Genomic DNA, 27,234 nt, shown 5'->3' with positions numbered 1-27,234 from the left:
TTTGAAGTTTGATTTGCATGCACAGTTACATCTTTCTTTTAAATGAACTTACATCTGCCTTTTGAAAAATCATTATATACACGTGTCACATTGCAATTCATCGATTCACACGAGCAATGCTAGTCTAAAGGCTGCCCTGGTGTAAGTTCTACATGGTGGAAGCTGCTCCCACTCCTGCCTCCTGCACCAAGGAAGTGTGACATCTAATCCGTGCATTAGCTGCCTGGTTTAGTATTTTCCTAGAGGCACAGGAAAATGTGCAGATAAATAGAAATAAATGGTAAATACATTGTGGGAAATTCTTCAGGTGAATTTGTTGACAGCAAATACGTTACAATAGCTCACCTTGTAGGAGTGTATAAAATGCACTGAATTAGGTAGAAGAGACTGTTCAAGCAAGACAGATCAACACAAAAAACTCAAAGAATAAATCCACTACCGAAATAAGCATGCGTGAAGTCTTACCCAAGACGAACAGAAATTACAAATACCCAACTACACAAATGTGAACATATACAATTTAGAATTTAAAAGACAACTTAAAAACAACTCTCTTTAGTCTTTTGACAGAAAAATTACAGTACTCAAAAGTCTGCTAAATGTTAAGATGCATTGCTGAATTCTCATTTAGTGCAAGTAAAAAATGTCCAGGAAATTGCAAATATGTTATCAAAATGAATTGTATCTGCATTTATAGTCATTTACTAGGTAGTATTATGACAGCAATTTATAATGTGATAAAGATTTTTTGGCAGTTTGTACCCTGACGCTACTGGCAGTTAAAGGAAAACTCGTTAAAATTGATAATTTTCATTGTGACTGCAGAAAGTTATTTTCATTGCTGTACACATAAGCTCACTACTACTCAGAATTTCACAGAAAACAGCCCTTGGTAAATGGACACGCAAGTGAAGGAAGCATGGTACAACTACAACTGGAAAAATTTCAATGGGCTGAGTTTTATACTATCCAGACTGGGGAATGGTAGCCTTCAGAGTTTTCCTGGAGGAACTGTGCACAGTACTTTCACATTAGAGGGCCAATATATGATCGATGCCTGCAGTACTGAGCTTAAATTGGTTCATGAGGGTTCATAATTCTTCATTACCAGAAAGAGTTGTAATGGGAACCAAATGATGTCAGTATTATAGTATTATAGTCTCAGTATTATAGAATAGGCTCTAAACGCTTTGTGATTATAGCCAGAGGAAGAACGGTGAATACGTGTGGGCAGAGGTCCTTGAACAGATCCGTGGGGTACACCGCAAAAGGGGAAGAAAAACCATCTTTGAGAAATACGGAATAAAAGGTCAAACACGGGCAGAATAATGAGCAAGGACAGGCTGAGCAAGCTCTGCACAGAGGTCTAGAAGATCACTGTGATAAATGGCGTGATCTGCTGTGTCATAGCCAACTGTGAGGTCAGACATAATTAGGACAGCCAAGAAAGACAATATCTGAACAAAAGATGAGAGAGGCAGTTATTGAAAGGTTGGAAAATGCACACTTTGTTCAAAAGCAAGGCCAAATCTAACACATATTCACATTCTATCCATTTCCTTTATTCTTACCTACCTACTGTTCTTGACAGCAAGTTCAGTACCACAATTTGAGTGCAAAAATGAAGCTACAGCAGAGAAAATAAAGTCGTCAGTGGAAATATTCAGGGTTGCCTGCACTTATTATAAGGAATATTCCTTCCCCAAGGTGACAGAACACTTGGCTAACTAACAACCTCTGCCGATAAGTCAAATTTGCCACAGCTGCAGAGCACCGCACAGAACTGTGTCTGATATACAATTCACTTTAAAGAATCACATCAAATAAATCAGAGCGCTAAATAATTGGGCAAGTTGCATAGTTAAAAATGAATGAAAAGAGTCTATTTATGATTTATATCTTCATAAGAAAACAGGAGCTAATTGGCTTCCTATTTTTCCCGTCCCGGCCATGTTTTATTTTGTTTTTGTTTTGTGGACCTATTTGTTTCTCATTTTTGTTTGTTTGTTTTTTGGCTCATTTTTCATTTTAGCTTTTGAGGCCGATATGGATTAGGACCTGATCTGAGTCATTTTTTACCTTACTTGGTAAACTTGCATACTTAAAGGTGTATGTCTAGAGAGCAAAAAGAATGTGGAATACTTAGAACAGATTGTTATGGGACTTGCATGTTCAGAGCTCACGACTGTGTACATGGAGTACATTTACACTGAATCCAGACTCCACCACCTATTAGCACCACTGCTAAATTTTTAGCATCATTTTGGTTATTGAACACTCCCAAGCAAATGCTGTCACAACAAAACTGTAAGTGACACAAAAACCATAGCTGTAAGGCCGAATGAAGGACAAATTACCTTGTGCTTGACAGAATCAGGCCTCCAGTGGGTGGAGGTTTTTGGTTGTTAACTTCATTTACTGCCTTAAATATAATCTTTGTCAAGAATGACTTGCCATTTTTGATAAATACTATGTATCTGCCATGTTCCCTGAATGATTTCACATTTTGCATTGCTTCCTAAAAATATATTTCACAGTTGGATACCAAAGATAAACAGCTTCAACTCAATGTTTTCAAAGTAACTTTCCTTTTAGAAAGTAACTTCAATTTCTATTCACTTTGAACTAAGTGCTTTGTCACCACATTTTATAGTCATTTGTTACTGTAAATCAGTGTTTAGGCTAACCTTTAAAATCAAATATGTTACCAGCGGTGATTCAGACAGTTTTACGTTGTAAACGCTTGCAGTTGCAGGTTTGATGCCAAATAGGATGTACTCAATCTTCACCCCCACTTCCCACCGGCGCTGCTGAATTCAGCCAAGTCTCCGACACAGCTGAATCAACTCTGAGCCCTGAGCTTTAAAAAAAATCGCCTCCTCTCTTTACTCAAGTCGATGACTACGCAACCATATGCTGACTGAACTCAGTTTGATTGATCTCCTCATCAGACAGATATTCCCCTCAACTAAATCAGACTTACCTCCAAGGAAATATCAACTTCTTTCACCATTAATTGCAACGGTAGCAGGAAACAAAACAACAAAAAACAGAAAGGGTACACCGATACCATGATGAACAATGCACTGAGACACATTCAGGTGGATTAATACGGGTGCTTACTTACTCACCTGTAATACCTTTCTTGTTGCGGCAGACCGAGGGCATTTATTTTATACTAATGAAAGGACAAATTTCTGTAAACTTAATAAAAAACAGCTCACAAAAGCCATTAGGCTGGGAATAAATAATGCTGGAGATGCAAAATTGATAGGGAAATAACGCTGGCCTTATTATTTCAGGACGACTGAAAAACAGCTCTTCTGGGGAAACCGCTCGGCACATTTGTTTTTGTTTTGCGTTGGGCTCTTTATCGTTGTTGTTGCTGGCGCCTCCTGAATAATTTGCGAGCGATACTGTTAAACACCATCACTTTAACATAGCTTACTGTGCGGAGACGAGAACAAAGCAAGACAAACGACTTACAAGTCTGGATGTCACAGCTAACCGCTGTTATTTCAGAGATTTTTTTTTTTTCTCACGTTGCTCGGATGCAAAGCCCGCGGATAAATTTGCAGTATCGTTCCCCTTAGAAAGGGACAACAGCTATCCGTGTGACAATGAGAGGGGGGGAAAAATACATAACAGCAAATTCTATTTTCTCCCGTTCACAGCAAAGGAGAGTAAATGACTATCGGAACTGCAGTCTATCTAGGAATTTGAATTCTGTAACCGAGGGGACAATGTACGCAACTGTTTTTATTGTTGCTGCTGTTGCCGCTGTGCTTCCTTAAGACGCTGCGCTTCTTTCCCATTGTGAAGAACAGTTTCATCTTTCCCCTTAACTGCTCTGGGTCTCAGGGCCTGCACTCCTTGTCCCTCTGATGAAGGTATCGATCCGGGAGATCTACAGAGGAGCACACTATGTGCCATTTGATCTTGTGTCCTCTAAACACGTTCGGCCCTTTTTGTCAGCCCAGATAACAGATAAAGGATAACTTCCCCAGCAAAAAAGGAAATTGCATTGCGCCCGTACAGTCCTTTCTGGGTGCATTACTGTTCTTTATCCCTTTAAGAAACTCTGGATCCCAAAACCAGTTATAGGGGGCAGGAGGGTGGAGGGTGGAGGGTCGCAAGGGGAGGGCGTCTCTTCCTCAAGATCGAGGACCCCACTCACGGGTGACAAGTGTGGTGTCGGGGTCCCTGTCCTCAATAGGCGCGCGCACAAGAGGCTGCGGAGCCACCCCCGGCCCTTATCAGGCCTCACACACCACGATAATACAGAGGCCATGGTATCAGAGTAATAGCCTGCTCTCCTCCAATACCCTCTCAGAACCGCGTCCTTCCTCAGTGTCAGAAAACAATCACGCCAGCTCCGGCAACCTGGAGGCTTCGGCTGCCCTTCCTCCACTTTTTTTTCTTCCCCTTTCTCCCTGGTTATCATCGTCTTTCTCCACTCGCCTTTCATTCTGGTAATTCTGCATAGCTTTCACAGAGCTTGACCTCTGAGCGCTGTTTCGACATCCTTTAGGCGCAAAGATAAATAGATAGCTCCCGCGTGAAAGAAAATTGCCATCAAGCTTGTGGCTTTATTATTGATGTTCTGTCAACAAGGGAAATATGTAAATACACCGGTCTCTCTCTCTCTCTCTCTCTCTCTCTCTCTCTCTCTCTCTCTCTCTCTCTCTCTCTCTCTCTCTCTCTCTCTCTCTCTCTCTCGCCGGAACAGAAAACTCGCAGCTCTCCCCTTGGTATTCATCTGGCCTACATAACACCTTTGTTAGAGCGCCGGCGTTCCGCACGGCGGACGGGGGTCCCGCTCGCCGCCGCAGAATATTAAGCCGATGCCGCGGAAAAACAAGCCGGATTCCGAGGGCCGATCCGACGTGTGAATGATGAGAGTGCAAATGCAGGTACGGCGGACAGCTGCCGGAAACACATGCCGCAACAAAACACCCCGGTATTTACATATTAGCCGGCTGATTTGCGGCGCCCTAAATGACAGAGCGCTCCCAGCCGTAAACGTGATGTACGACAGCGCGTCGCGTTTTTGTCAGTGTATCGGAATGAATTAATAAACATTTACTGTTTGAAACAAAGCCGTGCGCGTTATAAACGGGTGGCTGTATTAGGTTTTTTTTTTTTTAATGGGATTTTTGGGCGGGGAAATGAATCAAAGGAGGGAGGACAGGTGTTTCAACTTCGTGGATGTGAAAACCTGACTGCTGTACAGCATTTTCCACAGTTAGCGATGTGTTTGGAGGTAATAATTATTTAAAATATCAAAGATGAGGATATATTCAAAGAGATAAAACCTTCCACTGAAGGCCAAAGCAGCACTTTGGCTGCTGTCATGTAACATTAAAGAACAAATCAATCATTATTATACCTTATAAAAAAGAGAGAGAACGAATCCATGTGGAAGGAAAGACCAGCAAGATTCTACACTCGAATGACTGCTGGTACATTAATGCTGTCACTGGTTTCAACTTCTAACGGCTTTAAACTACTAACATCCGAGAGCAAAGGGTCAGGCTACTATGCAGATCACTACATAACTCATTTATGAAGACAACCTCACGCTACAGGCCTCACTACTACTCCAATCCATTACTGGAATCAGAAACTGAAAGGCGTCATTTGCTTGTGGCACTGAAGAACATAATGTATGACAGTTTGTTACTCCGGCAAGCCAGAACAAATGGGACAGACACAGCCACTCATCATCTTCTCTTTACTTAGCCTGACTTCCAGCGTGTCATAAGAGGTGCAAGAGAGAAGAAAGCCTGGCACAGTGAGACAGACAGAAACCCACTTCAGACAGTGAAAATGACTGGCATTTGCTGGAAACGGTGGCCGTTTCTCTTTAAGCGCTGCACTGAAAGAAGCAACGCACATATAAGTAACAGCTGTTTTCTCTACTTTGTAGCACAGACTTCCAAGTCCTAAACTTTCCATATGGTTGACTGACATGGGCGACCAGACAAATAGTGGGGGGGGGGGACAGCGGGCCTACAAGAGCCTGTCAGATATGAGATAACAAGGTCTGCGGAATATTGACAAAACGCAGACGTTCTGTTGGTCGGAATCGGAAGAAAACTTTTGTGTTGGGAGCGGCTTTCAGAGGAGATAAGAGCACGGAGATCAATAAATCACTGAAGAGATTATTAGTTCCTGCAGAAGAATGCAAGCTCTAGTCATTACCGATAAAGCACACAGAACCCGTTAATTAAATCTAACGGCTTTGGTGGCAAGACCAAACAGGACTTTAATCAGATACACAGACCAACCTCATCTTCTCCAGTGTTGGAGGTACCCTGAACACAGAGGCCGAGGTGTTGCTGTCCGCTTCGTTAATTTTAGTAATCGTCTAATCAACAATTCATTCCTAGATCCGGTGTGTCTGATAATGGCATATAAAATGAGCTGTGGACGGGGGAAAAATGTGTATTGGCAGCTTTTTTAAAAAAATGAATATAAAACAAAACAAAATGATTTCCCTCTTGTCTGGGAGAGTCTGCAGAAACACTGGAAAAGTTATTGAGCATATTCAAAGGTACTGTGAAGAAAGCATTCACACAAATTTGCAATTCTAAGGCGCACAAGAATCCATTTTATTTCTGGTAATATATTCCATTTTCAGCCCCCTCTAACCTTCAGAAAGAACTAGTTCCCAATATTTCAGGATTTATGTGTTTTAAAAATACTAGCCACTGCCGTGTCCTGAAACCTATTAATCATGAACTGAACTATTAGCGTGATGAACAAGTCCTACCTAGAGACATTATATCCAAGCTGCGACTTTCCAACCGCTCCCGAACCCCATTATTTTTCCATTGAGGGCTAATCGTACATCTTCTCATACGGGGGCAGAGAGATTGCAAAATTCACCAAAACGTGCTCCGCACCGTCATTTGTGAATGCCGACAACAAACAATTTATCTGATTAACGATCTGGTAATGAGCCTTTTTTTTCTCAGGCTGGAAAAGTTCACATTTGAATTTATAACTAATCAGTGTCCTGTAATTATGTTTGGTGTAACATTTTTCATTTGAGTGTTTACATATCGGCAAGCCTCTGAAGTGCCCAGTTTACTCTTCCCTTCTTTCTAACATTAGTCTTGTGTGGCTAATATAAACCATGCATCATTTAAAAATACCTCAGTGACTTCTTTTCCATCAGCAGATGGGAAAAAATCAAATGTTTTTTTTTTTTTTTTTTCCCCCAGATGATCCCTTTGAGCAAAAACATGCATGCAGTGTCGCCAAACAGGGCTTCAAAACAGCAAAATATTCAGTCGTTTAGAGCAGAGAGTCACATTAACACTGCTCTCAGATCAGCGCACGCGGCAGCATGATTAGAATTGAGATTATGGCTGGCAGAGCTGAGGACGGGCTCTTCGCACGCCCGACTTTGCGCCGGAGACCGAACGTGCCGAGCGCGTGAAGTAAATCCAGGGGAGCGTCGGACGCAGAACGCTTCCGGCAAGCAAAACCTGATTACGCTCCTCTTCAATACTTTACAGATTTAGCGGCAAAGCGTTTGAAGTGATGTTTGCTTCAGCCAGAGGGTGTTTGGAGAAGTTTGATGGTAATTGACTTTGTCCTTACAACAACAAAAAGGGAAAAAAAAAAAAATGAAAAGAACGAGAGGAGGAAACAAAAGAACGATTTTATTCCCCACCATTAACATCAAGCCTAACACCTGCTATATATACCAATTACCTTATACCTGCGGTAAATGCCTCCTCAGGTTCACATATTAACCGTCAATTACACTCACTGATACATTTAGTGGGGGAGTACGAAGCACAGATGAGAAAACGCTTCACAAAACGATTTCCTGCCATTAATCCCGTGACCCATCAAACAGAGAAACAACTATGAGGCCAAGAAAATATGGGGAGAAAAATCATTGGTAACAATGTTGAAAGAGCCTGTGATGGAATTGTTTTAGAAATGTGGAAAGGTATACAGCCCTAACTGTGGTGTAGAGATGTTTGATGGGTTTTGCAAAATGTACGACATTCATCAATAGAATGTGAAATAACAGGGAAAAAACGCAGCGGAGACAATATGGTTTTGACAGCTGCAGAGAGCAAAGAGACCAGGATAAAAAACATCTTTACTCTTCTCCATGCCTATGTTCGATTCTACATGCTTCTGATCAGAAAAACAAGCAGAGGTGACACGCCACCACAAAACGTAATGAAGCATCCCACCTTTAATAGATATTCTTTTTCCTGGATCCTGCACAGAAAAATGAAGCAGGTTTAACATTTTTAACATTTAGCACATCTAGAGCGTGCACTGTTTGCACACTTTTTTGCAAGCTCATTCAGCTCTATTTGTGTCCAGACGGGGCTCCAACCAATCGATTCTGCACGGAAGGTGCCACGGGTAGGGCAGCCACGTTTCTGCCATCCTAAATGACCTTTAGTAACACTGTATATTGATTTCCACCAATTTAAAGCCCCGTTTTGGCAAGTGGGAAGTTTAAAAAGAAGAAAAATTCACTTGTCTGCAGTCTGTAATCCTTCACCTGATCTCAGACATGGCTGCTCACGTTTCAATGCCCCCCCACCCCCCCCCCCGCACCCAAAGCCTTTTATTCCTCTCTTCTTTCTATTTCTTTTTTTTTTTTTTTGGTCCGACACACCTAATTCCATACAGCGAGTGCCATCTGGGAGGCCATTAAGAAGCCTTGTAAATGTGCAGTGAGCGGCGCTGGCAGCAGAGCGCCATTAAAAGGGAAAATGATAATCGGCCCCATCTCCATCACCGCAGAATTCTGGAAGGGCAAAAAAGTTACCGTCGGGTGACGGTGCGCCGAAAAACTTCGGCCCGCCGATCTGTGTCACGCTGCGAGGTGTATTCCAATGGGACGTGTGTGTGTGTGTGTGTGTGTGTGTGTGTGTGTGTGTGTATGCGTGCGTGCGTGCGTGCGTGCGTGTCTGTGTGTGTGTGTGCGTGCGTGTCTGTGTGTGTGTGTGTGTGTGTGTGTGTGTGTGTGCGTGCGTGCGTGTCTGTGCGTATGGGTGGGGGGAAGGGGGTGTTGTTATGGGATGCAGGTCTCTCTGGAGACCTGGTGGATATCTGCGCGGCATGCCTAATTGCAACACACCCCCTGTCTTTCCGCTCGCGGAGAGCCGCGCTGAAGGACGCAGGTAATCTGAAAGGTTCTCCCCGCCGGTGCCCGTTTTGTCCTACAAAACCCGCCGCGCCAGGCTGAAACTGACGGGGAGCCCAACGGCACCGCGCTCGAAACGCCATCCTGAGGCCCGCTCGCATCTGGCTCCCTGTCAACGTCTCGCGGGCTGACGTCCGCAAATACAGGCGGAGGGAGAAATCGATGCGGTAAGAGAGGATCTGAGGCGCGCCACCGCTGCGGAGCACCCCCCCGCCCGCGCTGCGCGGACCGGCCGAGCGAGCGCACCAAACCGCGCTGCCGTCGATAAGAGCTACAAGCAACCGTCCGTCAGGCTTTAAAGCAATGAAAGCCACTCCGCTGTCTGCAGAACCTCTGTAACCCCGACGCTTCCTGACGGAGGGCCTTTCGGCAGACATCTACCTGCACCGAGACAGCCTGCGGAGAGCCCAGAAAATTTACAGCCTCAGAAAATGGAATTTACCCCACTTCCTGGGGGAAGCAGAACCTTGTTAGTTTATATGGACATCACAATTGATCCATTTCCACTGCTCTGTACAGGGATATGAAGGTTCTCTTTATGCGTCTGACTGACGCAAAACCCTCCACTTTCGGTAAGCAGAGCTGGTAACCAGCTGAGTTGCTTGAGGGCAACAACCCTGCTTTGGAAAACCCCACTGATTATGTACTTGTTTCACTTTATCTTTCAGCCAATAACTTGTAGCGGACCACCGGCGGTCTAATTATTCAGGATCAATGCATAAATGTTTAAGTCTTTCAAAACAGTTTTGAGGGACATTTATGAATAATACACAGTTGCAGTGTTCATCTGCCTGTGAAACGCTCCGAGTTCCTGAGCTTAGAGAAGCAGCACCGGGCTCTCGCGCCATCACCATAGGTTCCCATAGAACTCTCCTTGATGATTAATGCAGTGGACCCCGATTTGACTCATCACAGCTTGAGTTCAACACAGCTTTTATGAAGCTTTATGATGCTTTATTATATTATGATTCCAAAACAGCTAGGGAATATTTGAAAGTTTCGCATTTGTTGCCAAAAACTTCTGGATTCCTGAACCCGTTTTGTAAATACACTCTGGCTTGAAAATAATCAGACCCAAGCTGTGTCGGCCCTTTAGAAAAAAAAAAATAATAATAATTTTGGCATGTACAGATCAATTAATCAATTAATCTCCATTTACCATTTACATTTGCAGGATTTCACTGACCTGGCATCGTACTCTCAATGGCCTGTTCCTGCACTATATCAAAACACTTCAAAGAAATTAATAATACAATTTTAATTTTCTGTAGACCACATTATCATTATTCAAATTCTCGCTAAGTTGCTAGAAGAACGTTCCGGTTAAATCACAGACCCATGCAATGACCCATTCCTCATGTGCAGGATACGCTAATAAAGAATAGCTGAATTTTATACATGTATCCAACAACAAAAAACTAATTAACCATTCATTGCAGTGCGGCTGTGTTTTAATTACAGTGATCCAAGGACCCCCTGCGATGTGCCTATCCGCCTAATTTGCCTAATGCTTTAAAATACAACCTATTCGCGAAATAACATTTCATTTGTGTCCCACAAACCAGCAGACAGCTGGAATTTGTTATACCCTTGCCTCTATCTTTAATTAAAATATCTTGGATTTATTCCACATATCATAATTGAATTCAGCGTACGGCCTCCAGCCTATGAAAGGACTGTCCGTCAAAATTTTTCGTCTCTTATTCAGCGCTTTTGAAGAGACAGCTGAATGAAATCATGCAAATCGTACACAATGATCTGCTCCAAATTACATTTCAGATGACTTTCGCGCAGTTTTTTTTCCAAGAGCCAAACATATCATCTTTAAACCGCTTCACCTTATGCCAGCCTTGAATAATGATGCAGCCCCAATTCAAAATCATTTTGCTGGATGGAAAAAAAAGGTTCTGATTCAATGTCATGGTGAAGTTAAAAAGGGAAAGGTGGAGGAGGTATTTTAACGCGGCATGTGATGTTTTCTCCGAATTTCCCCCCTCCGCCCCTCTCCATTACCTCTCCATTATACGCCTATTTGCGCGCCTCTGTCCAGTACTGCATACTGGTGGAAGACGGCTAGTCCTTGTTTGGCTGACACGCACGTTAATCTCAACCCCACAGAATAAGATTAGGAGGTGAAATGCTAATTAATAGGCGGATGAACGCCCGCTTAACGAGAAGCTAATTCGGAGATAAACCCTAAACCCCTCTACAGTGAACGATTACAGGCAGCGGGTTTCGGAGCGCCAGCAGTATTGACTGGAATTTGAACACGCGCTCAACTTTTCCCCCAAGCTTTTTCTACCACAGAGATTTCACCGCAAACTACTCTGAAGCTACAAGTCAACAGAGAAGCAAACAGGGGGGCCAGCAACTCCTCACCTATGAAGGGCAGCACTGGTGAGGGCTGTCAGCCGACAAGTAAAACAACAGCTCCAAAACAGGTGCAACAGCTGTGTCAGACCTGTACCACTGAGCACTGCAAAGGCCACCATTTTGAAATCCTCACAATTTAAACAATATTTCAGCTTCTATTGACATTTTATCAAGAAAATCAAGAACCAATTTCACATAAAAAGACCTTTACAATCGATCTGTTATTCCATTTGTAGCTTCCATTTTTAACAATGAGATGACATGAAAAGATATACAAGGGCCTTATGTATGTGGGTGTGGGTGTATGCGCGCGCATGTGTGAAATATAGACTTCCGTCATTTCCAAACACCTCAGTCCAAGTTTGCTAGTATGGACAAGCTGTCTTTTTTTAATGTTATATTCATCCCATATTCGGGCCAGCACAGCACATGTACATCGGTGAACCTGTGTGATGCCTACATTACAGGACCCCGGCTCCCTGTCTATGCACTGAGAGGGCGCTATGCGAACACTGGGGCCCGTTTGGTGCTGACCTGTCTGGGCCCAGAGGGTGGGGCTGATGCTGATGGCTGTTGAGAGGAAGGCCATGTTACACATCAGTCTAATTACAGACCTGCCACCACAGAGCAGTGTTTCTGACAAGCCAATGAGAGAGGAGGGGAAAAAAAAATACATTTCATGTTAGATGTCATTGATGACTTTATTCTGAAGATCATCAATTCTGTAATTTTATGCACTCTTGCTTTCAGAGAAGGAGAAGGCTGTACCTTCTCCCTGTCAAAACTATCAAAGTCTCAATATGAACTAAATACTCAAATTCAGTACAACGTGATGCGCATGTAAAACACTCAGGCAGTTTTTAATTATTATTTTGCCATCCCAGAAAAAACTGGAGAGTGAAGTCTTCCTTTCAGTGTTTTTCTTCTTAAGGTAAGGAATCAGAAACGATCTTACATGCAAGGAAAGCAAAAATGTTTTCTCTTCTGCTTATAGGCCAAAAGTAAGAATAAAGCTCAAAGGATTTAGAAAATGTTTTAAACTCGTATCTCTCACAGAACGCTTTTGAAAATATTTAAATTCAACATGAAGGTGTGAAAATCAAACTCAAATCAACCAAGACAAACAACAATTACACCTTAAAGGAGAAACCAATTTTCGGGTTCCAGGGGGGAAAAAAAATATCTTAAAAATTTCCTCTGTAATATAAATCGCAAAAATCCTTTCATGCGATATTCAAAGCCCTTCAGAGTGAGGAGATGGGATTAAAGGCAGCCATTTTAACGCTCCTCTGATGTCGTCCATCTCGCAGGTTCAACTGCAATTCCGACAGAAAAAAAAAAAAAACATAACAATCTCTATAGAAATCTTACAAAGCAGCATGTGCTTCTCTGTTACGGGATTACATGCTAACAAGCCTCTATGATCACTAGCCTGTCCTCTGTTCTCAGAATCAACTAAAGCCTCATTGATGAATTCGTAAAACTCCATAAATTACTGATGTCAAGGACAGCGTAACAACGCCCCAGATGGGAATTCTGAAAACATAAGGATATCACCTCTTAGCCATAACATAGATTATTTCTGAGGAACTGAGGAAAATTCCCCAATAAAAATCGATGAAAAGGCAACTTTACACGGTGTAACTCCAATGAAATAATCTATGTTATGGCTAAGAGGTGATATCCTTATGTTTTCAGAATAGGCCAAGAATAGACACAGAGAAGTCGTCTGTGTGCTAAGATGACAAAGATGTTAGTTCAAAACTCATTTAAGGCTCATGAGTGGCTCAGAACTACCCTGCGACCTGGGTTCGAAACCGGCCTTGTCATTTGCTGAAAATGGCCGGGAACGCACAGAGGCAAATAAAATTTGCCTTTGCTCTGCCGGGAACAGGGGTGGGAGGGCCGGCCAGAGCTTCCTCATCTTGCTGCTCTCAGACACACTGTGATTTGTCAGGCACCTGCGAGGTGCTCCAACGATGCCACCAGAGCAGCACCTATCCTCCAATGAGTTCCCACTGTGGTGAGCTGTGTGACTTGTAGTGTGAACAGAGCCAATGACTATGTGCGAGTGCATCTGAGGCCTGCATCTGTTTCACCACAACACCTACAAGCCAAGTGTAACAGTGATGATTTCAAACTAGGGTTGAAAAAAAAAAATAGTTTTTTTACAAACAAAAACTATTCGGTTAAAACAGCATGTTAAGGTCATGGGAATCTGCAGACCTTTGTCTCTGGGTCATGCAGACAAACATAGGACATGCCACTGGTCTGTTTCCAGACAGGGCGACCCTGCACTTGCCACTGCTAGATGACAGTGACTGTGATCACTGCTGTGACCTAATGACTGTGATGTATGCTAGTGCGCCCACTTCCCTTAGTTTCTAGGCTGACTAGTCAGGTTCGCACAAGTTAAATTGTGGTAGGGTTTGAATGGCGTTATGCTCACACTCACTGGTCTGGGAGTGTTGTTAGCCTGGTCTGATACTGTCGCTCATTCAAGCTGAAAGGATACACTTATGTTCTATTGTGCTGGAAGTCGCTCTGGATAAGAGCGTCTGCTAAATGAATGTAATGTAATCTAATGAAAGACGAATTACAATTTCATTGTAAAAATGTGCTATAATAAAAAAATAAATCAACTGATGCAAAATATGGAAGGAATAAGACTGTCAACTGTCAAAAAGGCAAGAAAGAAAAGATCAATATTTTCACTGGATCTCTCCTTTCATTCACAAAGACACTGAAAATGATGCACAGCACCCTGAGGAGGGCAAAAAAAGGCAAGGGATGCCTGGCCAGCTTGCCATACAGATGTAGCAAGTCACAGAAAAACATCTCTGCGTAGCCCGTACTTCACCTTCGCTCTTCACCATTTCGCTAAAAACATTACTAGGTCATTTTCAGGCTCTGCAAAACATCAGCAATTAGCCTCGGAAAGGGGAGGCCATGCACAATTCTAAGCTTCACCCATAAAAGCTAATGGCAGGAGATTAGAAGTGCAATTATTTCCAATGAAGACAGCGAGCAGTTTGGAGGGAAGGAGGTCACATCCACCGCAAACACAGAGCGCTGCTCGTAGAGCGGGCTCATGTTCGAGCGCTGATGCGCCAGGGCCCGTGCGTCATGAGCGAAAGAGCCATTTACTGCAGGAAACCCGATAGGCATGCTACTCAACAAGGAACACAGACAGTGAAGTATGGCAGAGGATGATATCACCACAAGTATGTATATAAGCATCTGAATTTATCAGTTGAGCACTAGAAGGTTTCCAGACATCATGAGTTCGCGGAGAAGGCAAGGGTCAGGGAGAGGAGGCCTCCACCAGCGAGCGGCCAGCCTCCTCATCTGAACGACAACAACAACAAGTGTGGGTGCCAAACGGGGTCCCAAACCCTGTTTCAGAAGAGTGAACCGCCGCCTACTGTTTACCTGCTGATAGGGTAAGGAGGGTGATAAATCTGAAGTGAAGCTGACAAAAACTGACACAGCAAAAGGTGGGGGAAAAAAAAAAACGCCAACCTTCAATAAAAAGAGAGAGAGAGTGAGTGAGAAGCCGAGTAAACAGAGCCCAATCAACTGCGCAGCTCTGAAAAGACTCGGCGGTGCGCGCCGGGAGATTACGTTTGACAGAACTCTCATTGATTGTTCCGAGATGTTTCTGCAACTAAGTTTCTGAGACGGGGGGGTGGGTGAGGAATGAAAACCGAGGATCAAAGCGGGAATCGCTCGGTGTGCTTAAGATGCTGGTAGTATAGGAGCGTCGGGCAGCCGTTTCCGCGGAATTTCAATCAGCCGTTTAGGGGGTAGCAGCGGCGCTCCTGGCCTGAGGAATAACGGTTCCTGCGGCTGCAATGGGAACAGAGGCAGATGTCACTCAAACCATTAGCAAAACAAATCCGCTCTGAGGGAGAGGCCCCCGTTCTGAGGCGAGCTGCCGCCGCCGCCTGCGCCCGTTCCGACCACGGGACAGAGGACTGCCGTGAATTCTAATCGCCGCGCCACACACCGCCCCGAGCAGCAGCCGAAGCATTCATTTAGAGCTTCGGGGGGCGGCAGGATATCCTTTTTACAAGGTGTCGATAACCCACAGGGATTCTTCCCTCCCTCTTCTGTGCTGCGAACACTGCGAAGTGATATGCTGTAGCAACTGGCTGCTTGCTTTCAGGTTGGGAATCCAGCCTCTCGTTTCTGTGATGGTGAGGGTGGGCGGCCAATGACCAATGAGGTCATTCTTCTCTTAGCTTCTGAATATCATTTAAAACAACAAAAAACACTTCCTGAATATTCATTAAAGAATGCAGGCTCAACTGCAAATTCGGAACAACAGTCTGCTTTAATTAGCAAACCAGCAGCGTTTCCAGAAGCCATTATCCTTAAACAGCATATTAATTCTCCTGATGTTCCGTCTTCCTGGCAGATTAATTGCCCTGTTTATCAGAATGAACAAATACAACAATTTAGCCAAAAGCAGTTAGCGTAACAGCAGGTTTACAAGTTCAAGGGGGTAATTTTTAGATCTGCAGTTGTTAACGTAATTAAATCAGACCCCTGCGTCATTAAAAAAGGAACGTCTTCTCGCCGAAGTGTCGGCTGACGCCGGCAGGCATGCCCGCTCAGGGAAGGTCCTCGCTCACCGCGGAGCGAGAAGGAGAGGGAGAGGGAGAGACAGATAGAGGGAGAGAGAGAGACATCAATCTGGCGCTGTCAGTCCCCCTCTCACTCCAGCCCTCAGCAGAGGCCAGCCCGTCCAGAGTTAACTTCCTGACATGCGCCGCGTCCTTCCCGCGACCGCACCTGTAAGGTCGCTCTAATGAGGGGCGTGTGTTGGTTTTATCTGCGCTTTGAATAAAGGCGCAGGGAGTGATCGCAGCGGTGCATCTTTCTTCCCGGAGCTGCGCGAGCCGCGCTCGGTTTGCTGAAGGCCAGATGACCTGGCAGACATTAAAACGCGCTTGAAGGGAATGAGAATGAGCCTCGCCGAAGTCTCGACGCGGCGCAACAGCAGCGGCCGAGCAGAAACACCCCCTTATTGACCCGGTTACCCCAACCTGGAGATCCTTGCCTGGGACACAGAGTCCTGACCGTACACATGACATTGTAAACCTACACAAACTGCACACACAGTGGTCTGGCAATGGCCCTGGGGACTGACATTCCTCCCCTCATAACATCAACTGCACCACCACTCCACCACATGTCACAAGGTTACAAAAGACCACCGGCAAAGATGAGCCTTTCGCATTTGGTTACCTGTCAGGAGACAAGGTGAAGGTAGGTATTCTTAAAAGAAAATTTGTGAATATATACTTCTTTTGCACTGTGTGTGATGTCCTTAAAGTCCTCATGCGAGCATGCAAAGAAGTACTATGTATTGTGTGTGATATTCTGAAGGCTAGCACCGTTTCACCAAGGCAAATTCCTTGTGTATTTAATGTACTTGGCAAATAAAAGTGGTAGTTTGTTAAGGTTCTAAGTATGCTGCAAACACAAGGGCATTTGGAGCTGTATTAGTGCTCAAGGACTTGAGGATAAAAACAAACATATATTCCAATACTCATACAAAACAGAAAGATGTAAGATAGATTATGATGGAAAAATACTACTACTTTAACAATAACAAAGCCAGATAACTATATACATTTCATTGAACATCTCTGTATTTATCAGCACCCCATTATTTTACAAATGTGCTTACCTCATATTTCATGATCTAACATATCTATAAAATATATTTGATTATCTTTTATCAATTTTAGCCATATTGGCCATGTATAGTGATGTTTTTCCTAAAGTGGTGCCTGCCCAGGTGAACAGCAGCACAGTAATTTCTCTTAATTTTCACTTTATTATTTTTATAGTTTAATTGTCTAGTTTAACTGTGTTTAACTGACAACCAGCCTGTACTGGTTTAACTAAAGCAGAGAGAAGGTCTGGTTGTATGTACTAGGCATTTAACAGTCACCCTTGTGCCAGCCATTGACAATGTGTGCTCAGTGTGTTCGGGTGAACTTACACCTCTGCTTAAAAATATATGCGTGTCAACAGCCCCTTTAAGCTGCCGCTCGCTAAATAAAAGCATAAAATGCAGCCTGGCCAAACCGAAGGGCACCCAAAGACCTTTCACTCGGGTCAGCCGGGCTGATATAAATATTTAACGGCTGTGGTGAAATGACATTTTTGTGAGTTGCGCGGCGTCCATCTCTCTCGCCTCAACATGAATGACAGCGGTAGGAGCGCCGCGCGGAGCGCTGTCTCGGCTGTCAGCTCGCCGTCTCTGCCCGCGCTCGACGTTCAAAGGCGCGCGCTGCACAGAGCAGAGCCAACAGACAGGCCGCTATCCGCCGCGCGCCTCGCAGGACTGCCCGCAGGGAAAGGGCGCAGAAGAGCGTTCGGCGAAATCACACACTCCTGCATTATTAAACAAACAACCTTGACTCGTTTTTTAAAGGAAACAAAAAGGTCTTAGGAATCAAAAAAAAAAAACAAAACAATTTTTCATTTGCTTAGCAGACATGCGTACACAAGGAAGACTATAATTCTTTCCAACTGTAACCTTTTCATTAATGCAGACGGAGTTTACTGTGGTAACTCCAGCAACTCCGGTAAGTCCAGCCATAATCAGCTAATCATCTAAGCTGTAACAGAGAAACAACTCTGGAGTTTCCTGGCTTACACTCATTTATTATAAGCAGTTTTTTAAAATAAAATGTGACTATAAACAAATATAAATATACATATGTAAATTATATACATACACGTATACATTTATATTTCATACATACGTGTGTGTGTATGTGCGCGTTAGAGAGTGAATGTAAGAGACTAGTGGGCACACTCAGTCTTGGTGCTTTGCCCTCAACTTACAATACCAACCATTTTCAATTCAATTCAGTGACCGCCAAGCTTGTGATAACTTGTGATATTTCTTAAAAAAAAAAAAAAAAACGTAACACTGGCCTGGATTCAGAGTGCAACATTCAAGAGCAGAGCGGCACGGAGGTTAGACAGAACAGACCCATTAGTCATCCGCTCGCGTACAAATGGATAAACAAACATGTCACGGAAAAAGAGGCTCAGGTGCGCCTCTCGGTCCTAGACTGAGCACTCTATTCAATTCACGAAAACTTGTCACGAGGAGGGAGGCGCTCAAAGCACAGGACAAGGGGAAAGCAGGGTCGCGGTGTTATTTTCTCAAAAAAAAAAAAAACACTTTTTTTTTTCAACTGACTGTGGTCACTGGCTGAATTCCGCTCAGAAGCCAGAGCGGCAGCGCCTGGTTTAGGCCATGAGCCGTCATTGGAGTGTACGAAGCTACTGCGAAATGAATTGTTCTGTTGTGTAACTTTATTAAATCCAGAGCAACGGCTGGCTGAAGGGACACGAGAGAGCGCCTTGCGTGACCGCACATCTGTCAGGACACCAGGACTCTATCCACGTAATGTCCCTGCCACGCTATTTCCTCCAACTTTTTTTTTTGTTATTTTTTTGGCTTCAACTGAACGATCGCTGCTCATGCATATTCAGCAGTGCGTGTGAAAGGCGTCGAGGGACGAATTTGAAAGCATTACGCATCACGAATCCCCCGGCTTCCTGGACAAAACAAAAGCAAAATTTTACTTCCAGCTGACGATCTGCTTCTGAGCAATGAACCCAACCGTGATGACATGGTCATGCGTTAACCAATCACGGCTCAGACAGCAGTGACAGAGTGAGACATTACATTTCGCACTTACTCGTACCTGGAACTACAGTTTTCGGAATGCAAGCTAGCTGGCGCTCCTTTCAAAACGTTGACAACCACTACCAACTGCCACCAAGCCCACTGAGGAGGAGGTAATACACATAATCATCTAAATGGCTGTGACACACCTACTGCAAAGAGCTGCACGCCCTCATAAATGCGAGCGACTGGAGAAAAAAAAATACACTTACCTCATATTCCTCAGCTTCGACGAGCAGCTTGGCTGTGGTTATCCTGGATTCATATGGTGGCATCTCATTCTGCCGGAATAATATGATTATTATAAGCAACGTGAAGTGTAAAACTGTTTTTTTAATGGAAAAAACACTGTTCAGTGGTAATGGCTACAGGTGAGACGTAACTATCATTAAAGGTCAAGCGTTTCAGCAGGTTTTTTGTTTTTTTTTTAGATTTATTACTGTTGTGATACTTACTCCAGTTCAGTCACTTGTCATGGAATTGATGTGATATATATTCTGCAACACACCTAGCTTTGCATTGGTTGGACTGATGGTGGCGCTGTAGAACACCATTGTTTGTGTAATGTTGACAACCTCCTCAAATTTACAGCTCAGGCCACTTGAAGCAGTTGTGAATCTGGGTACACACAGCTCTGAACTGGTGCTAAATAACTCTGTCCACCGGGGGAATGATATAGAAAATAGCATTTGCGCAGCTGGAAAAAAAAAAAAGACTGCAGGTGCATGAGCGAAAAAAGGGATAACCAGACGAAGCACTGTGGCACACAGCTTCGTACATGAATCATTGTGTTCTTTAATTAGACAGCAGCTAAAGTTACAGTCAACGCAGACCTTCAGAGCAGCACCAGTTGGGGCAGTGCAGAAAACTGTACAGTTTGGCAGCCATATTGGGATTTAACTCCTAATAAAGAGGCTGCTTACTCATTTGTCATGTTTCTGATCATCTGTGAATGAAATGTGGCTACATGAACAACTACGATTGCCATGAGCTAAGGAAACTACAAATTCTGTGGCGATCGGATTAAATAAAATGAACTACGTTTACCTAATCCATTGTGGATGATAGGTTTTCCTCTCATAACACTTGTAAATTGGCCACATGAGATTATCAGTCAAATGCAATTTGCAGGGTGTATAAAAAGTAACATGATGATATTGGCCAAATGGTTTATGCATTGAACTTATGGTAAACAACATGGGATCTAAATGGGATCTATATTTTCCATATTAAACATATCCAATCTGCATGTTAATAATGGGTGTACTAAACATGTGGTTATTCAATGAGAACCATTTCAATAATATACACTTCAATTAGCACTTGTGCCTGGCCCTAATTTGATCATTTATTGTTGCTAAACATAGTTTAAAGATTTTTTTTTAACTTAGACAGACATTATCTTGGGAAAGTTAAAAGCACAACAGTTTGGTCATGTTCATATCAACTGCATTTCGGTATGAATTCTATGAATCTATTGATTTGAGTGTCTTTTGGAACTGGCACTGGAACTGTCACTGAATATGGATGTGTGCTGGCAGACAGAGAACCCAGCTGGGCTGATGGATAAAGGAACTCAACCTGACCATTAATGCATGAGCTCACAGGCTGTCGGACAAGTGTCTTATAATCTTGCGCCCCCTCAACCAGCAAGAACGGTGGGCCTTGCAGTGTGAAAACTACTGTGCATTATGAATGAACACATCGCAACAGCGAGTCATACTGCACCCACAGAAGCAAGAGTGCTCCTTTCAATCAGCGGACTACTTCACATCCTTTTTTTTAATGGTCTCTTTTACCCAAGCGCATCTTTAGCCAATTAGCTAAATTTTCTATCGACTGTGAACTCCATCACAGTCGATGTGAACCAATTAAGGATTTAAAAAGCTATTACACAATTGAACATTATAGAATCTGAGATTTAATAACTCTGATTGCTTGAGATGTAAAACATGTGAAATATTAACATGCATAAAATCCTCCCCCACCCGTCTGGAACTCATTTGAAGACCGATGCCGGTTTCCGACTCGCTATTACAGTAACACAGCTTGGAGAGCTGAAGAGAAAAAAAAACGCAGACGTTAAGATATAAATCCGTTATGAAAAAATTCTGGATTATTACATATAAAGCATCACAGAGTAATTATGGGCTATAATTGCCTCACAGTGTGTAAAATACGGCACCGCCAGATTGGAAAGCGTCAGTCAACAGCAGAGAGGATGATGACACCCGGAGACGGGAAGAGGAGAAGCGCGCCGACAAGGATCTCGGCGAGTCGTTATTCCGCTGACGACGATTGCACTTATCAAAACTGTCACACACCCTCCCCCCACACGCAACCATTTCCATCCTGTCTCCCTCTCCGCTCGGAGCGAAGACTTTCACAGGCTGGCATCGCGGGATGACTTTGAGAGCTCGCACCGTAGAAACAGGAGCGGGAATGGGGGGGGGGGGGGGGGGGGGGGCGGAAGCACGAGAACTGCGGTAAAACTCTCTTCTCCGCGCTGCCGGACTCAGTACCTTGTCTCTCCTGGCAGAACAAGCTCTTATTTATCGACCGTCTCCGAGACGTGGGGCTGAGCTACCGCTGTATTCCCAATTAGACTGTCTTTCCTCCTAACGCACAGGTACAGAGAGGAATCTGTCTCTGTCAGGCACCGAGCTGAAGACCGGATCCTCTAAGGCATGTCAATACCGGGCACAGCTTCCTACAGCACCAGCACCGCAGAAAGGAAAGCATGCTGAAAGAAAGAGTGAGCAGGACCGCTCATATGTGGAATGGCAAAAAGATGTAGATACATTCAAAACATGACAGCCGAACTATGTATGCATACACTGCACTGGGACCGAAGGGATAAAAACTGACAGTATAATGACGCAACGTTTTCTGGTCATTTCATTGAGAAACATTATTGATTGAACTCTTCAAACACAGACAAAAATGTTTTAGAATGTAGAGTATTCATGTAGTCTTTCGGCACACAGAAAATTTAAGCAGTATTAGCTTGGGGTTTTTGATCATTCTATGAAGCCAGTTAAGGACTGTGTAAAGATTAAGGGCAGTGTGAATAAAAGTAGCAAGCTGAAATACTCAGACATTATCATTTGAAAGAACATGGGCAAATGTTCCTAACTGAAAACGATAGATTCAGTTTCACAATCACAATCACAGAGAACGCAGTTTTTCAGAAAAAGAAATTGAGACTTTAATAGGTTTTGAAGGGCTTGGTGCAGTGTCTATAACTAAACCATGCCTTTACCCAAATAACACGATTCCTACGGATGCTCTGGCTGTGAAACCAAGCACGGGTTGCTCTGGAGATGTGCGAAGGCAACATTACTCTTGTTACATATGAGTCAGTGGATGTCATATTGCATCAGCACCAGTGAAAGACGAGCCATCAGACCATCCAGCCAGGCGAGCTGATGCTGTCATTTCATACAGTGTTTCCATCACTCTCAGGGAAGAGGAACTACAGCGAAAATATTCTAAAGTCAAACATTTTGCTATGCATCGCAATGCTGACGTTGCCAAATAATGCGCAAAATGCACAACCTGAGGGATTCAGCTTGGTAGCTGCATTGGAGACACACGGTGGGCAGGTGTTAAATAAATTTGAATGTTTTTTTTCCGCTTCTCTAGACATTAGTGCCCAAAACATTTGAAAGTGTAAAGAAGTCACACAGCCCTGGAGGAAAGGTGAATCAAGCAACAAACAGAGGCCTTCAAACTTTTTTCATTAGGCAGACCGATGACCTTGCGGTTGAAAAAGGAAAATTTGCTCCACAACAAAAAGAGGTTTTCAAGAGAGCTCTTATCTTTCCATTCACAAAAGGTCACTCAGAAGGGGGAATTCGTTCATCGAAAGAGGGGTGGAGCAGCACCCACTGATGACCTTCGCTGCCTCTTGAGGACAGGCTGGGAGCCCATACAAGCTTTTTCAGCTGCTACCCTGCTTTGTTCAAGACCAGAAAACTTTATGTTTCTGCGATCAGAAAACTTTGGTTCTGAGGCGCCATTAGAACGCAGGAGCCGCCGCCCGGGCGACTCACAGAGACTTCTGGGACACTTCAAGACGGTACCCAGCTGTTTGTGTCTCTGGCACCTTGCAAAACATCCCCCAGTGGGATCTGACATAAATTCTCCTATGTCAGGCCACAAAACGACTGGGGAAAATTATATAGCAGTCTTCAGGATTAGCGCAAATGAACTGAGTCAAATGAGAATGCAAACATACCGCATGATGCAAGCACACAAGGGATTTTTCCCTCATTTCGCGTATGAATAATTTCAAGGCCGTTTTAAAATTCCGTTTTGTTTTTTTTCCCCTTTTTCTTCTGAGCTGTTGCGCCCTTTCCAACTCGTGAGAAACTGACGGAGCGTCGCCCGCTGACCGCTCTTCTCTCAGACCCGCGTCAGACGGGACCTGCCGGCGTTTCGTGTGCCGGCCGCTCGACGACGTCGCCGCTTCCCGACTGTGGCGGCACGCTACGCCTCCGCCTTCGGCCTCGTCCGTCTTCATAGCCGCCGCTCTTCCTGCGGACGTGCCCGCGTTCGACCGCTGACCTTCGACGCGAGCCGCTGGCACTGCTAAGCCCAGGTGACAGTGACAAACAGCACGCCGCAAGCCTGCTCTGAGCGCAGGTAAAGGCAATTTGTGTGCTAATTGTTATGTCTTCGACCTCTACGCGCCAAAGGGCGGACAAAATTCTGTGGAATATAAATAAATGGTAACCTTTTGTACGAGGCCGATAATTCCTTTTAAAGTTCTCAAACATGAAAAAGCTTCTACTTTTGTCAATAGATAGACACAGTTCAGGTAATAAAAGATACAGTTCATTAAAATTAAAATTTATTTTATTTGGTACTTTCTTGCACATCAAGAAAGAATCTCTGCTTCTGTACTGAAAAGCTTTGAGTCAAAATCTACAATATATAACAACAAATAAAAAACAAGCATATAATAAAACCTATTTGATATGATTCTGTGGGTATGCCTGAAGTAATTTCTTCAGCACTGCAGCTCGAGCATGGGCTCAGAGCCATAACGGTGATGTCACTGTAGCATTAGCTTTCTCTGCGCACAGCTGCAACTCAACTGCAACTCTTTTAGTCTGACACCTGAGTGGCTCCTCTCCCCGTGAAGGCCTCTGATTGCTAAAATATGCAAAGGATGTGATATCGCACATTTCAAACAGATTAAAGGCGCCGCGGATGTGATATCGCACATTTCAGACGGCGCAGAGAGCGCTAATGACGCGGTGATGTCACCAGGGCCGCAGGCTGGCGCTGCGAGCCGCAACACATGCTGCGTTTAAGCCAGCGGACAAGAAATGAGATCATGCACATCCACGCACATGAGCACATACATGTGTACCCAACCGCGGTGCCCCATTACCCTTTAAGATGAATGAAGATGTTTGAGAATGAAGGCACTTATTCTGACACTTTTTGAGAGCTGTTTTCCCCCTCTATACAGCCCTGTTTTCGGAAAATCCAGCTGGATATGTCATGCTCGTCCCACCGTGACAGGCACTGGAATCACCCAGGAGTGCTGTGGCGTAGCGAATGCAATCCTCCGGTACACTCACTCCATCCGGTTTTTCACACTGCAAGTCACCCAGCATGCTACAGTGAGCTCAGCGCTGACTGGAAGATAGGCGTGGCTTCACTGGCGTCAATCAAGTAACCCAGTGGTGTCAGTGTCCAAGGGCAGCGAGACAAACACTCCCGTACCCCTATCCCTGACGGAATGAAGCCAGTTCACCGGGCCGCTGTGAGCTCCCGGTCATCGTCAGCTGATAACACGGCGAGGCTCCAAACCCGGACGTAAAGCTCAGCACGCACTCAAAGCCTTAAACACTGAGCTACTCGGTAGCCTACTCTCTCACCTCAGCCAGGCACTTTCTTCCTTCACTCTGAGCTCCTGGAAAAAGGTGTCAGGCGTGATTGTTGCAGTTCACTGATCCTCCAGCAGCCTGCACCACTAAACTGTAACTATTTTTATGATCCCTCAAACTGTACGCGTGAATGGTTACATCCGCCTGTCACCTGACAGCACCTGCTCCCAGCCAAGGTCTGCTGAGTTGAAATCATATGTTCAGACGGCTGACAAAGCCTTGCATTGTGCCTTTGGGCCACTCTATGTTATAAGAATGACTTCTCCTCTCTTATCTGCTGTTCTACGGGCTACATCAATGTCATGCCTGCTAAGTAAATGACAATAATCACTGACGTGGAAACTGTGGTCAGGACAAAGCGCCTTCTTTGTCCCTGCATTCAGTGCGTGTACACGCATGCGCGCGCACACACACACACACACACACACACACACACACACACAGCACAGCACAGCACAGCAGGTGTGCTGGTAGAGGGCAGAGTGTTGTGTAGCACGCTGAGTTTAAGGCGAGGCTCACCTGCAGGCTCTCCTCCTCCTCCTCCTCCTCCTCCTCCTCCTCCCTGCCTCCCAGCGAGTGCTCGGCCCGCTTGCGCTGGCTCGGCAGCCACAGGGCCACGCTGCGCATCAGGTACTCCTTCCCATCCTGCAACACAGAGCACAGCGGGTTCAGTTCCCCCCTTCCCTGCATCCCTCAACGCTCACGCCCTCACGCCTGGCGTGGCCCACCCAGCACCCGCCCAGCACCCGCCCGGCGCCTGCCAAATGCCCACCCAGGGCCCGCTCCTCTGCGGCGAAACACATCCATCGCTCTGTGACCTCATTATTTGTGATTATTCACCCATTGCAGTATCACTGCTTTGCTCTTTCTGTTATTTTGCCTTGCAGAGCCTGGATGCTCATCTATTCCACGTGATAAAGCAAGCTAGCACTCCGTAACTACAGTAGCTTCCTTCAGCCGAGCTGTTGACAGTCGCTAGCAGCGGTGTCTGAGCAGCGCATACAGATGCGGATTGTAATTGCAAATATATCACACAAACTGACGTAATTCAGCCATTAAGTAATAAACCTTTCACCTATCGCTACATATATACATATGCATAAGATCATAAGTGATGTTGATCAACCACTTTGTGAATTAGGCCTGTATGTTTGTATGCGCTGTGTAATGCAGTTCAAGCGCAAGGTGTTTCGAGAGTCGATTTTATCTGTTATGCGTTTGTGTGTCTTCTATGAAACAAACATTTGGAATGCCTGAAGAACAGGGGAAAAAAACTTCAGACATGACACAACGTGGCCAAACATCCCGCCCACAGCACTGGTTATAGTGGCCTATTGTGCATTAGCAGAATTCTTAGTTTTCAAAAATGAGTGTGGCCTTTCCTCAAGGCAATGTGGGAGAGTGATAGAAGGAACAAATGAGTGTGAGAGAACCGCTAGCCAACAGTGGCGGTGTTCTCCTTACAGAATTCTGGCCTTACACCACTTTGCCACCTTGTGGCCATTAGAGGTACTGCAGCTGAGCATAGTGACAGCTCCTCTAATTGTCTTTCCTGTTATCTGGAGTAAGCACCCCCATTTAGGTATTTATCAACGGTAGTGAGCAAACTCCCAGAGTCAGGGCCTTCCGAAGCCTCCTGGAGGAACGGATTCGTTACATCACGTAATCTTTATCTGGCACACAACTAATTATGTAGCGGGATGATTAATGCCTCATAATTTCTTCCCGACTAATTGTGCAGGTCTTCAGATTTGTGTCTAAAGAATTCAGAACTCACTCAGGTCATTATTACTGCATTAAAATGTCTAGGGTCCCACAGAGATGATTAACTAAATGCAAATGGTTTTTGGTACGGGTCAGCGCTGCCCTCTCCTACGTCACACGCGTATGTGGAGCGGATCCCTTCAGATATCTGTTCAACAGGGCTGGGTCTGAAGGAAGGTGCGGCCAAAGGCAGACAGTGTTTGGGGAGTGTGGGAAGGGGGCTCCATTACCACCCCCACCCCCCCGGGTGGAGGCTCAGGCTCCTCCCACTCAAAGAGGGT

The 27,234-nt window shown here is 44.6% G+C and overlaps 1 protein-coding gene across 1 annotated transcript in view; it reads right to left on the bottom strand.

The window, feature by feature from the left end:
- si:dkey-12j5.1 (probable assembly chaperone of rpl4) overlaps positions 1–27,234 on the bottom strand; it is a 117,667-nt gene that overhangs the window by 85,046 nt on the left and 5,387 nt on the right. Inside the window, exons 7-8 of the mRNA XM_036537857.1 lie at positions 25,709–25,834; positions 19,499–19,567 (exon numbers count right to left, since the gene is read on the bottom strand). Coding sequence (XP_036393750.1) covers positions 19,499–19,567; positions 25,709–25,834 — 195 coding nt within the window. The remainder of the gene's footprint in view (positions 1–19,498; positions 19,568–25,708; positions 25,835–27,234) is intronic.

This window comes from Megalops cyprinoides, chromosome 10, assembly GCF_013368585.1.
Source record: "Megalops cyprinoides isolate fMegCyp1 chromosome 10, fMegCyp1.pri, whole genome shotgun sequence".
NCBI lineage: Eukaryota > Metazoa > Chordata > Actinopteri > Elopiformes > Megalopidae > Megalops > Megalops cyprinoides.
Note: the sequence above shows the minus strand (reverse complement) of the source record. Positions and strands in the feature narration are given on the sequence as shown.